Source organism: Catharus ustulatus, chromosome 21 (genome assembly GCF_009819885.2).
Source record: "Catharus ustulatus isolate bCatUst1 chromosome 21, bCatUst1.pri.v2, whole genome shotgun sequence".
NCBI classification, from domain to species: domain Eukaryota; kingdom Metazoa; phylum Chordata; class Aves; order Passeriformes; family Turdidae; genus Catharus; species Catharus ustulatus.
Window position 1 is genome coordinate 9,604,008 of NC_046241.1, and position 12,174 is coordinate 9,616,181.

At 43.3% G+C, this 12,174-nt stretch overlaps 1 protein-coding gene across 1 annotated transcript in view; it reads left to right on the forward strand.

The window, feature by feature from the left end:
* MORN5 (MORN repeat containing 5) overlaps positions 1 to 12,174 on the forward strand; it is a 14,541-nt gene continuing 2,367 nt past the window's right edge. The window contains exons 1-4 of the mRNA XM_033077675.1: positions 1 to 88; positions 386 to 533; positions 764 to 875; positions 1,749 to 1,880. Coding sequence (XP_032933566.1) covers positions 42 to 88; positions 386 to 533; positions 764 to 875; positions 1,749 to 1,880 — 439 coding nt within the window. The 5' untranslated portion in view covers positions 1 to 41. The remainder of the gene's footprint in view (positions 89 to 385; positions 534 to 763; positions 876 to 1,748; positions 1,881 to 12,174) is intronic.

The window sequence follows — 12,174 nt, forward strand, 5'->3', positions numbered from 1 at the left end:
GGCCGTTGCCGCGGTGACCGGGACGCGCCGTCGGGGCCGCCATGGAGCTGGCGGGGGATCGGTACCTGGGGGGCATCGTGCGCGGCAGGTGGGGCCGGGGACAGCGGGGGACAGCGGGGGACAGCGGGGGACACGAGGGGAGCGGGAAGGGGCACGGGGAGTGCTGGGAGCAGGTGGAAGCGGAGGGTCCGGGAGGCACGGGGACACAGAGGGCACAGTGGGGTTCGCAGGGGACACGTGGGACTGGGGCGCCCGACGAGGCGGGCAAGGAAGAGCAGGGGAGTCGCGGGTGGAAGATGGGCCATGGGGGCAAGGGGGGGTCACGGGGGGCTGGTGGGACCGGGGGCGCGGGGTTGCCACCATCCACCCCCGCCGTCTGTTCCAGGATGGAAGGATACGGCTCCTACACGCTGCCCACGGGGGCCGAGTACCGGGGCTCGCTGTGGGACGGGATGTTCCACGGGAAGGGCGAGATGCAGCTCAGCAGAGGCGGCGGCTACCGGGCGCTCTGGGACCGCGGGGTGCCCACGCAGGTACGGCCGGGGGGGCTCACCCCGAGGGGCTGGCGGTTTGGAGTGAAACCCGTGGATTCCCGAGCCAAGCCGGTGTTTGACCCCTCGTGGCCGGGCACCACAAGCAGCATTCCCGACAAAAGCCGAGCGGAGCCGCGCTGGCCCTGCTGCGGCTCTGCCGGTGCAACCTGGCCTTGGCGTTCCGTCCATCCATCACGTTTATTAACTCTGCACCCAAACGTGTTTTGCAGGGGAAATACACTTTTGCAGATGGTCTCGAATTCGACGAGGAAAAATGGCCTTACTGCGACGGCTACGACAGAAGATTTTATACAGAAATCTGCTTGGGTTTTAAACCACCAGGTACTCAATTGCATTTGCGATCCTGAGAGTCTGGAAGGAATTAAACTAACAACTTAGCTTAAGAAAGATTAATTCAGCTACATGAGTAACATGGAGCAGAAATGCTCTGGCTAATTTCATACAACCCTATGATTCCACATTCCAGAAGAATGTGGACACCACCTTCCTCCAGCACAGCCTGGGATGCAGCTCTGCATCCACAGGGGTCTCTTGGAGTGATGACCTGCAGGACAGGGCTTTATTATCTGCAGCTTTTGACATCCTGATTAACCCTTTTATACCTTTCACCCTCACTGCATCAGCAGAGTGCTTTTGATACAGCGAAGTTGAGCAAAAGCAATTAGTTTCCATCCAGGACAAATGAAGTTTCAAGCATCTACCCTATGCAGCTTTTTAGCAGTTCCCAAAACAGACATTCATGTTCAGTCTATGTTTTTGCTAAAGACTTTTGTAATGTTATTATTTTTTGTAGTCAAAAGGTGGGTTTCTAAGGGAAAAAAGTGAATAAAATCTGTAACATAATACACACAATACATAGAATATTTTAGTGATGACATGGAGCTCTACAAAGCCAACGAGTCTCTCCTGGCCCCATTTTGGATTTTGGGTTGGACTTGTAATGTTAACTTGGTGGGCTGAATCACAGCACTGTGAATGAGGAAATCAAAGTGATCGCTTTTTATCATGCAATCTTCGTGTGTGCATTTTTCCATTTTCATTTTCCCCATCTGCAAAATTGATGAAATGCTTTACAAAATTTATTGTGAGGTAACTGTGTTATTTTTATACCAAATGCCGTGGAGATGTATGTTAGTTATCCTGATCAAAGGCATAAATTAAAAAAAAAAATCAAACCTTGTTTTTGCCCTTCAGGCATTCCTCAGCTTACAAATCTGGATCCTCCCAAAATAATCCCAGAAGGTTGTTATGACTGTGGTGATGGATTCTATAACCCCGAAACCAGAGTAGTTGTTGACTACAAACACAAGTTTCTGAGAAATGCAGGTATGATTTAACTTCTTCTGCAAGGTAAGCTAAGAGGAGTTTATTTCTCATATCTTCTAGGCTGCCTGATTAAAGCCAAAATAGAAACAACTCCATGACTTGGTTCTATTATCACTGAGCTAAGATATCTTTAACTTATTTATTTTATCAGTGATTCATGTATCCCCAGAGTCGTACAAATCATATTTTGCAAAATTACAATGAAACATCCCCAAGCATATATGAATAAATATATTTTATTAACGTTTGGTATGTTAATCTCAAAAAAATCTTCAGTCTCTTCTGTTATGATCTCAAGCAAGGGAGTGGTTGTGAGGGGCACATCACTGATTCTGAAAGATGAAAACCTCCGTGTTGTGAACCAACAAAGTGCTTAAGCACATGCTTATGTCTACATGTTGGAATAGTCCAATTTATAAAAATGAGTTTGGGTCTTACCTTCCTACATGAAACCTTCACCTTGGAGAGCTGTGTTTGGATTAGAGTTTGGCAAATGCACATAGAAGTCCCCAGATTAATAAACCTTTGGGAAAATTAGTTCTTACCAAGCCAAAAGAGAAACTTTTCAAATTAAAAGCCACAAAACATTCCCAAACAGTTAACACTGGGATAACTAAAAAAATGTAATCTGACCTGAAAAAAACCTACTTTGTGTTCTGACTGTTTAATCTTTGTGTTTATCACCTTTTCAGTGCAGAGGGTTTTTAAATGAAACTGATTTCTGAAAGCAACCACCCACCCTGCTTTTTTTTTCCTCAAATGTCCAAATTACAAAACCTCTTTTTGTTTTTTTTCTAGAAAACAGAACATTTCATTTTCAGTGTGCTACAGTTTAACAATTTTGTTGCCTGGAAACTCCATTTTTCAGCAAATTTACTATTTGTTGAAAAAAAATTCTGCTCTGCTTTACTTTCAAGAGCTTTTGTGAGAGTGCACAGTGATACTGGAGGAGGGAAGTGGGGGGGGGGTTAAATGAATTGGAGATACCATCTGCTATAAAATATACCCTGTGATACATGGCCTGTTTTATAAACGTTGAATAAAAACTGATCTAGATTATTACAAATGGCATTGATCCAAAATACTGGAATGCAGTGGGCCTACTGATGAGGAAGATAAGCAACATGCTTTCCAAAAACACAGGAACCTACACAGATTAGTACAGGAGGGAACGCCTTGGAATTCAATTTATTGTTTTTTAATCTGCTCTTTGAACTCATTGTCCTTTATGACATTTATCTCAAACCCTACAAATTATATCAATCAATATTGGCCCAGCAGCCCGGCGCAGCGTGCGGCCTGACAGAGCCGTGGAGATGGGCTTTGTGTGGCCCTTCCAGCCAGGGCCTGGACACAAAAGTTAAAGTTGTTGATGTGAGTGTGAAGAAGGAATGTGTCATGTAGGCCAGACCCTTCCTCTCAAGAACATGAACACAATTGAAAAACCCGGCACTTGTTCAACATCAGAGGAACTCTTGCCGCCCCAGGAGAGATGATTCAGGGCACAAGGCCACTGAAGTAAAGAGAAAAAAAAAATTAAAAAAAACCCCAGCTGTAAGCAGAAGAAACTGAGGAAGAGGCTGAGATGACAGGGAACAGATCCAGAATTACTCCATTATAGGTTGGGCAGGAAAGAGCAGGAAAACCTCCAGGCTTCCAGCCAAGTCTTGAAAGCATCAAAAGCAGATGGTAGGAAGCATTCAGGAAGTTCTTACAACAGCTTGACAGGTTTACCAAAATGACACTATCTTCCTCAGCCCTGGCAGCAGGCTTCAGAATACTCCAGTCCTCACCTTTCACCCCGGCTCTATTATGAAGCAATCCCTGATTGTTTCTCGGCTGTTTGTGGAATCCCTGGGCCTTGGCACGGCCTTGTCTCCGGCCTGGCAGCGCCCAGGCCCGGTTCCAGAGCAGGGCACAGCGCAGCGGCCGCCATTTGAAACTCCTGGGTTTGCTTCCAGCACTTCTGCGTGGGGATGAGGGGATGTGGAGCAGCACAGAGACTCCTGAGCAGTCTGCCAAGCCCTGCACTCCGCTAGCTCGGAGGTCTGATACTCATTTACAGCGAGCTCTCGCTGCTACAGCGGTGCAAAGGCCCATCCTGAGAACATAATCAGGCCCAGGGAATGAAATGACAGCAACAGCTTTGTTATACGTTTTTATCTAGCAAAGTTTTCCAAATTCTCATTACAGCCTTGCAGTTATTACTCCGTCCCTAAACCTCTGTTTCCTCAGGGATGCTCAAATTTCTCTTGATTCTCCATGTGTTCTTCAAGCTTTGCTTTTTTCCAGTATTGCGAAGTACGCAAAATTGAGCACATAAATAAGAATGGGAAGGTTCATTTGTAAGAAGATACGTTGTTTATTTTTAATAGATACCGGGACCAGGCTCCTGTTTCACCAAGAGTATTCCTCTTTTTTTTTTCTCCCCCCCAGAAATAGGACTTCTGGCACCTTTGTAACAGAGTTTGGTCAATAGAAAGATCGGAAGATTTCCCAGTTTTTCAGTGAAAAGTAGAAACTACAAGATGTTATTTTTAATGCAAAGCAGGGAGGTACAAGAACAGCTGTGACGGTCAGGTTTTAGGCTCTCTGAATATCCAAAAAGCCCAGAACTTTCAAAAAGAAAATACCATCAAAACCAGGAAATTTTTTAAACTGAGATGGAGAACATCTCAGGAGATTGCCTGGGTCACCTGTCTTGATGAAAAGCAAAGATATTTCTGATGAAAATTGCCTTGATTCTCCTGTGGTTTTCACAGGGATGGGTTAAATAATATAAAACATGCTTTTCCTTTTTCTACTATGAGAATATTTGTTCTACTATTTTCATATTTCTTCTTCAGGTTTAATTAGTATGGTGCATAGGGAAACTTCCTATAGTGCAGTCAATATTACCTGAGATATATTTGTACTTCTTCCTATAAATCAAGAGCAGAAAGACACAAAATCTGCCTTTTCACTCAGAGCTCAGCCAGGGAATTAAATTAAGAGCAAGATTAGGCCCAGAAGACCAGGACAAGTGTCTTATTAAGAGGGGATTTGGTGTTGCTGCAGTCCCAAGCCAGCCAGCAATCAGCATTTCTACAAGCCTGAAAGTCTTGTGAAAAGCAGCAGGAAAAATCCTGCTGCTCCAGGAATCATTATCAGCTGAAAAGGTTAAGACTCAAGAACATTATTTTTGTATAGTACAGGGAAGTCTGGGGTCAGAACATTTGAGGTTCCTCGGTTGTGAGGCTGGCCTGACTCCCCAGGCAAGGGGGCAAAGCCATTTTAATTCTAAGCCTTAATAATCACAGACTTACAGTTTCCTCATGTTGTTACCTTGGCATGGAGGCTCTCACGCCTCATTTCTTGATCTGAAAGAACTAAGAAGTGCAAATATTTTTGACAGTCAGCAATGATGTGTTCAGTCATTTCAGGTTTACCCAAGTACACAAATCCATGAGAGAAATCTCCTACATTTGGACTTTTTTTCCCTCAAAACTCAGATCTGACTTGCACCAAGTGCTTTTTGGGAAATGTAGACTTTGACTTGTCTGAAAAATGCGGTTGAGAAACAGCCATAACCACTCAATAATCGCTCAGGGTAATATTTCTATACCTACCCTCATGTACCCCAAACACATGCAGATGTTTGCGTGCTCTTTCTCAGAAACTACTGGAGAATTGGGTGTGGGATGAGGAACCTGGCAATTTTTCAGGCCTGGAGTATTTCTGGAAAGAAGACAGCAAATTTAACTTCGAGTCGACTGTGGTGCAGGAAAAAAGATTGACTGCACTGAGGGATCATGCACGGAGCTTTATTCCCTGTTCTTCTTTGAAATTGCCCGTTCTGATGATGGAGGGAGTGGATGAACAGCCTGATTCCAGGCTAGTCCCCTAGTCATTGCCTAAGAATGTACAAGTTGTTTTGGCAGATGCCCTGAGCAAGGAGAGGAAAGCCCCAGCAATACACATACAGAGGGAATATAGTATTTTTGTTCGAATGAATTTAGTTTCCCATAGATTTAAATGTCTACTTGTAAGGCAGGACCATTTAATCTTTTGTACATTTGTTTCTTTTTTATTTGACTTAAGATACTGAATTTAGATGAGGTTTAGTTCCTACATATTGAAACTCTTAAAAGCTCTTCAAATAATTGTTCTTTGGATACTTGTTAGGCTAAAGAAATCAGTTTTGATCGGCAGTAAAAGTTCATGCTATTTTAAGTGCAATGCTATAGCTATTTTCTGTTGTATATTTAATCATTTTGAATTATATGTCATGTAAAAGATTTTAGCTCTGGGGCATTTGCCAGATGGCTGATTCTGCATTTCACACAACAAAAGAAATAATGTTTGTGTAAAGCTCTTAAAAATAGTTGGTAATCAGTATATTCTACAACGAATAGGATCCAGACCTGTTTGGAAAAAAACCCCAGCTTTTGCAGAAATTAATTTAGAGGATTTGGTCTCTACCTCTGGGCTCTGAACAAAACAAATTGTGTCTATTGTTTGCTGATTTTGTAACATTTAACAAGTTAACTGGATTGTAAATTTTACTCATTTTTATGTTAAATGCCGTTTATTGCAATCCATTGATCTTTTTCTCTTTACTTTGGCTGACAAACTTATTTCTGAAAGCAGGGTTGTAAAGCAGAGAGCCAGTGCTGCTCTCCGTTTACACAAATGCGAGTAGCCCTTTGCTTTTCTTGCAACAGCTGGAGTGCTTGTCCTTTTTACTGCTAATTCCTCTTTCTGGCCTCTTTGATTCATATTCCTCCAAAATACCACTGTAAAAAATATTTCCTCTCTCTGCCATGGCATTCAGCTTCTCTTTGCCCACAAGGCTCTACAGAGCTACCTATGAATTCACCTTCTGGTCTTGTTTCCTCCATCTCCCACACACTTTTTTCCCTTGCATCTAGTTCCAAGACATAGATTTTTAGCCACAGTCATACAATTTTAGTTTTCTGGTATTTGCTTTCCAGACTCTGTGGAAGTCAAAAGCTTTTGAAAAATATTACATCCAGAAGCAGGTCAGAAATTGTATTATAACTCTTTGATCTGCATCTCCAAATGTCACGTACCTACCTCTTCCTATTTTTTAGTTTGGTCTCTTTTGTCCTGATGTCAGAGCTCTGGATCTAAATAACCCCCAGTGCTTAACAAGTAAATTAATTGAGGAGCCAAATCTCAGCAGGAGGAGAGGCAGAAGCCTGGCAAGTATCACAGTGGGACTGCTGAGTGGGCAAGGCAAATGGCTGAGCAGTGAAGATGGAAAAGGGAAATTGAGTCCATTTCAAATGAAGATCCCAGACTCCTACGAGAAGTTGGGGGGGGTTTCTTACCCTTTTTTTTAATTTACTCTACCCATCATATGCTCTTTTTGTATATTTTTATATAGAAATGTGTGAAGATCAAGCACATTTTGGATGCCATTGCAAAATTCATACATATGTCTTTACAGTGTCGAAGTCTGCTCAGGTGACAGACAGAGATACTTGGAGACTTCTCATCTGAGCAACCAAGAACATTTTTAGGTTAAATTTGGCTTACATGTTTTAATCTGAAACGTCCTCCATTCAGCTAAATACATTGTGAACCAACATAATTTATATTCCAGACTAGAGCCAGCAGTGATAATATTAACATTTGCATCATGATGTAAGTTACTAGGGTAATTTCAGTAGCTACAGCTTTTGCAGATATATTGTTCCTTCTGGTTTCCTGGCCTTATCTTTTTGAAAACTGTGGAAGTTTCAGTTCCAAAGAGTGGCATGCCAAGAATAACACCTTTGTTTGGGTGCTAACCATCCTATTGTGAATCCATTAAATAGGTTACACACGAGTCTTATAGGCACTTACATTCAATATACAGCTCATGTGAAAACAACTTTTACAAGAGATGGAAAGTTCATTTGGGGGCCATTTTGGAATGACAGTAATTAAAAGAGAATGGAAGGGTGAGAATTTGTGGGTGGAAGCAAAGGTTAATTGAAAACATATTTTCCATTTTCTTGCCAGCCTTGATGTTGGTGGGGTCAGGTGCAGTAAGGAAAGGGGTGGTAGGGACCCAGAGGGGGCAATGGAAATGGAAGGGGTGTGCCAGGCAGAACCCATGGCTGAGATGCTATCACATGTCATTGTGATTGTGCAGTGGAAGAACGTGATAAACTGCGCTGCGGGTGCAGGGAGGAGCCAGGGATGTGAAAGAATTCAGTGATATTGTTGTTTACAATGGGCTGCGTGTGCTTGGCCCTCTGCAAGCAGAGAGGAAGCTCAGCTGCTGCTCGAGGATGGTGTGTTGGGAACACACCCTTCCAAACGTGGGCATGGAGAGCTCTGGGCAGGGCTCAGCTGTGCCAGGGCTCTGAGTGCTCCCTGCCCTGGTGGTGGCACATCCATTCCCTCCTGGGCTCCAGCAGGGCACACAGAGGGAGGACGCCCACTCACACCAGGGCACACAAAGGGAGGACACCCACTCACACCAGGGCACACAAAGGGAGGACACCCACTCACACCAGGGCACACAAAGGGATGACACCCACTCACACCAGGGCACACAAAGGGATGACACCACTCACATCGGGTCCCACCTTGCCCTTGGGCAGGGAAGAGAGCCATGGATCTGAATTTCAGAATTCACCAGGCCTCCAGTGCAGACACAGCCTCTAAGACATCAGGAGCACACACAGCTACAAAGACCTAGCACAATCAGACAAGGTTTTTAGGGTGGAAAATGTAGTTTTTTCCCTGTTCAAATTCTAGGTGGTTTCCTGGGAAAGCAAAAGGTAAGAGAAGCCTCCATGACAATGCTGTCAGTTGTGTCAGTCTCAGCTCTGTGCCATGGCAGGCACCTAAGCATGCAGAGTCCTCAGAAGTCTCTCACAGCTGAGCTTTCCATAAGCAACACAGAAACATGATAGTTCGAAGCAAATAATTCTAAACTTTGCAATATGCATTTAATATAGCAAGATTAAACGCACCTAAATTACAGTGTGTTTTCATGTCATCCCTTGGAAGCACCCTGAAGCAAGGCCACCCTGAATTTTCAGCTGTTTCTAATCCCAGATGAGAGATAAATCTGGAGTGTGGTATTTGGGGAAATCTCTTCTGCCACTACTTTTAGCCTGAACATGGGAAAAGAGGCAAGAGGTTTTATTTTGCAGAGAGCAAAAATCCACTGATTCAAGTGGGCTGCAGTTTGAGCTCACTGTGGAATACACCTAACAGTGGTTGTGACACCTGTTTGGACTTTGCTGACATTTGGAACTTCCCCTAAAGCTCCCCCAAAACAAGGCAGAAACTTGCCAGGCAATATTTGGTGAGAAGAACCAGTTTTGAAATGGGAACACTTTACAGCCAACTGCTTTAGCTGGGTCTTATTTGCCTAAAGAGACTCTCCAGACTGAGCTGCTGGCTGTGTGGACAGTGTCCAACAGGAGATCAGGAGGATTTGCACCCCAGCTTAGTCATCTCTTGAGGGTAGGTGCTGTTTCTGGGGACCAGTCGTGCAGGTGGCTGCCAGGGCTGGCTCCGTGTGCCCCTGCCTGCTCAATGAAAACAGCCTGAATTAATCACAAAAATAACAGAGAGCTGTCCCAGTGTGGGCTGGCTGAGGATCTCACCCACAATATTCAAGATATATTTAGTGGGTGCTAGAAACTGATCTCATTTTTGATTGAGACACAAGGAAATAATTCAAGAGCTCATCCATTACAATCTTTTGCTGTTTCAGTTTATGGATTCCAATAATATGTCATGATAATAATGATAATATTTCACTGACTTTGGAAGAAATAACTGGGTAACATTTACTAACTGCACAGGGATACATCAGACTGCAGTAAAATGCTCAGACAAAGCTTTTTTTCCTTTACCTTCAAACACCAGCATGGTTAGTCCTCTTTCAGCAAAGTCTGTTCCATCCCTGTTTATTCTACTGAGGAAAATCTAAAAAAATGGATAAACTTGTAAAGATAAATATGCTGACATAAAATTCAGCACACCACACGAAGAACCCCATTCCACCTAATTGTGCACAGGGTGATAATTTAGCACTGATTAAAGAGTTTGTATTTTTTTCAAATCTTTTTTAAAAGGAAAATTACTTCTGAAGGTGAAGATGTGCTTAGACAATCATATTAACATATTCAAACAATTGCAATTTGCAAAATAGTAATTACAACTCACTATCTGGTAGCATTAATCAAACTTCAAGGTTTAATTCCATTTTAAATATTGATGAAATGTGATTCTCCAATCTAACCCTGGTGTTGCAGGGTTATGGAAGCAGCCAGTGGCAGAAAAAGAGGAACGTGTAGTTAACAAGCAGCTGCCACAAAGAAGGATCGGCATCTGTGATTTAAATTGTTAGCTGCACAGTCAGGTAGAGTGTAAAAAGGGTAGTCAAGAGGCTGTTAAGTCCATTGCTGCCAATTACTAACAATCAGGGAGGAGCTTTAAGACTTGTTCAGTACAATAAACCCAGTTTGTCTTGTTTCAGGGGTTACTACTGAAGAGGTTGCAGCTGCACTGATTCAAATAGCCCTAAAACTACAGTAATTATCAACCAGTCTTCTTTAGTGTAGCAAAAGTATGTTTTACCATAGCTTAACTCTTTACATTCTAATATTTCCCTGCCTCCTCTCCCATAGCCAGCCCTGGACCCACTCTCATCCCTGGGCTGTGGTTCTTCCTATCCTGGAGCAATTCTTTCATTTCCCCTTGCCCAGACCAAGGAGCAGTTGCACACCTCACTGGGTTGGATGGCAGTTTTGGAGATTCACTTCTTGTTGAGTCATTACATCTGTTTTTCCTTTTCATACACAAAGTTGAAATTCTCATCGTTCAGTCAGTTTTTACATCTGGTTAAACTACATGCAGGTTAAGCAGGGCTTGTGAACACATATTTAATTTGCATGGGCTCAGATCACCGCACAGACCAAGGCACTTTGGAGTCAGTCTGGCAGGGCTGAGATCCTTGGAGTGACTTGTCCTGGATCAGGAAATCCTGGAGTGCTGAACGAGACAACCGGGGCAAACCAAGGCTATGTTGGAAACCTGTGAAGCCAAGTTAACATCTGCCTTTCTTTGTGCTTAGACCCTTGATGCTCAGCTGAGTGAGCTCTGTCAAAGGCTCAGACAGACCCAGGCTGGTTATTTCTGGCACTCAGGTGAGCCAGGTGTGCCCAGCTACCAGCCAGACATGGTGATGCACAGCATCTCTAAGTTTTCTTTTTCCTTCACCATGACAGAAACAGACAAAAGTTTCCTTTTCGTGCAGTTATTACAAGCTCAGATAAAGTTGTTTTTTGTTTTTTAGTTAAGGCAATTCCAGCTAAAACCACAGAGACTGGACAATATCTGTCACAGGCAAGGCTCACGTGATAATGTCTGCAACACCTAGTGCATAGAACAAAAGCCAGCACATTGATTATGGCTTGGATGTTGTTTTTAAGGAGCTTTATGGACCACATTTGCATTCCTGTTGCAGCCCTCGGTGGAATCTGCCTGTGAGGATTGCATGTCTTTATGCAAGATTCTGTGCTCATGTTTTTAATTTCTCTTTTAGCATATTTTTTTGGCAGCATCTATTTTCTCCTACTTTACACCCGAATTAGAAATGTATCGTTAACAGGATATTTTGTTATGGATCTGTGGATCTCTAAGGAATAAAAAAAAAATCAGTGAAGCACGGAAAGAGCTGAACTTAGCTATTTTATCCGAATTATGATCATTTTTCAGTCATTAAAGCAAGCACCTTGGCACCTTTCCTCCCTCCACCGGGAGCTGGGTGTGAGCAGCACCCGACTCGCTCAGCCAGCAATGAGAGAAAAGGGAGGGCAGCATGAAAAAAAAAAAAAAAAAAAGGAAGAAAAAAGAAAAGACAAAGCTTGACTCACAAACCACCTCAGTCAATAGGATTAACCCCCAAGCTTGACGATTTGTGCATCAGAATTTATCACATACCCCTCTGAGAACTTCTTAGTTTAGCACTTCATTCCCAGGACCTTCCTATCTTTTGCATTTCAAATGCTCCTCTGTCGTTTTTACATAAAGGTACAACTCCACAATCAAAAATCCCCATGAAAATTTGACTCCTAAAGAAGCAACATTCTTCTTTCTCAATTTTTTTTTGACCTGCCTAAGCAGGGTGCTCAGCAGGATGAATAAATGGGACCGTGATGGTCACAGCAGCGGGGTCACACCCCCTGGGCTCCATCCTCCTCCCAAACATCTGTTCTTGTGTGGCAAGGGCTGCCACAAACCCTCAGAATTAAGATTTTTACAACATCACAAGCAGCTA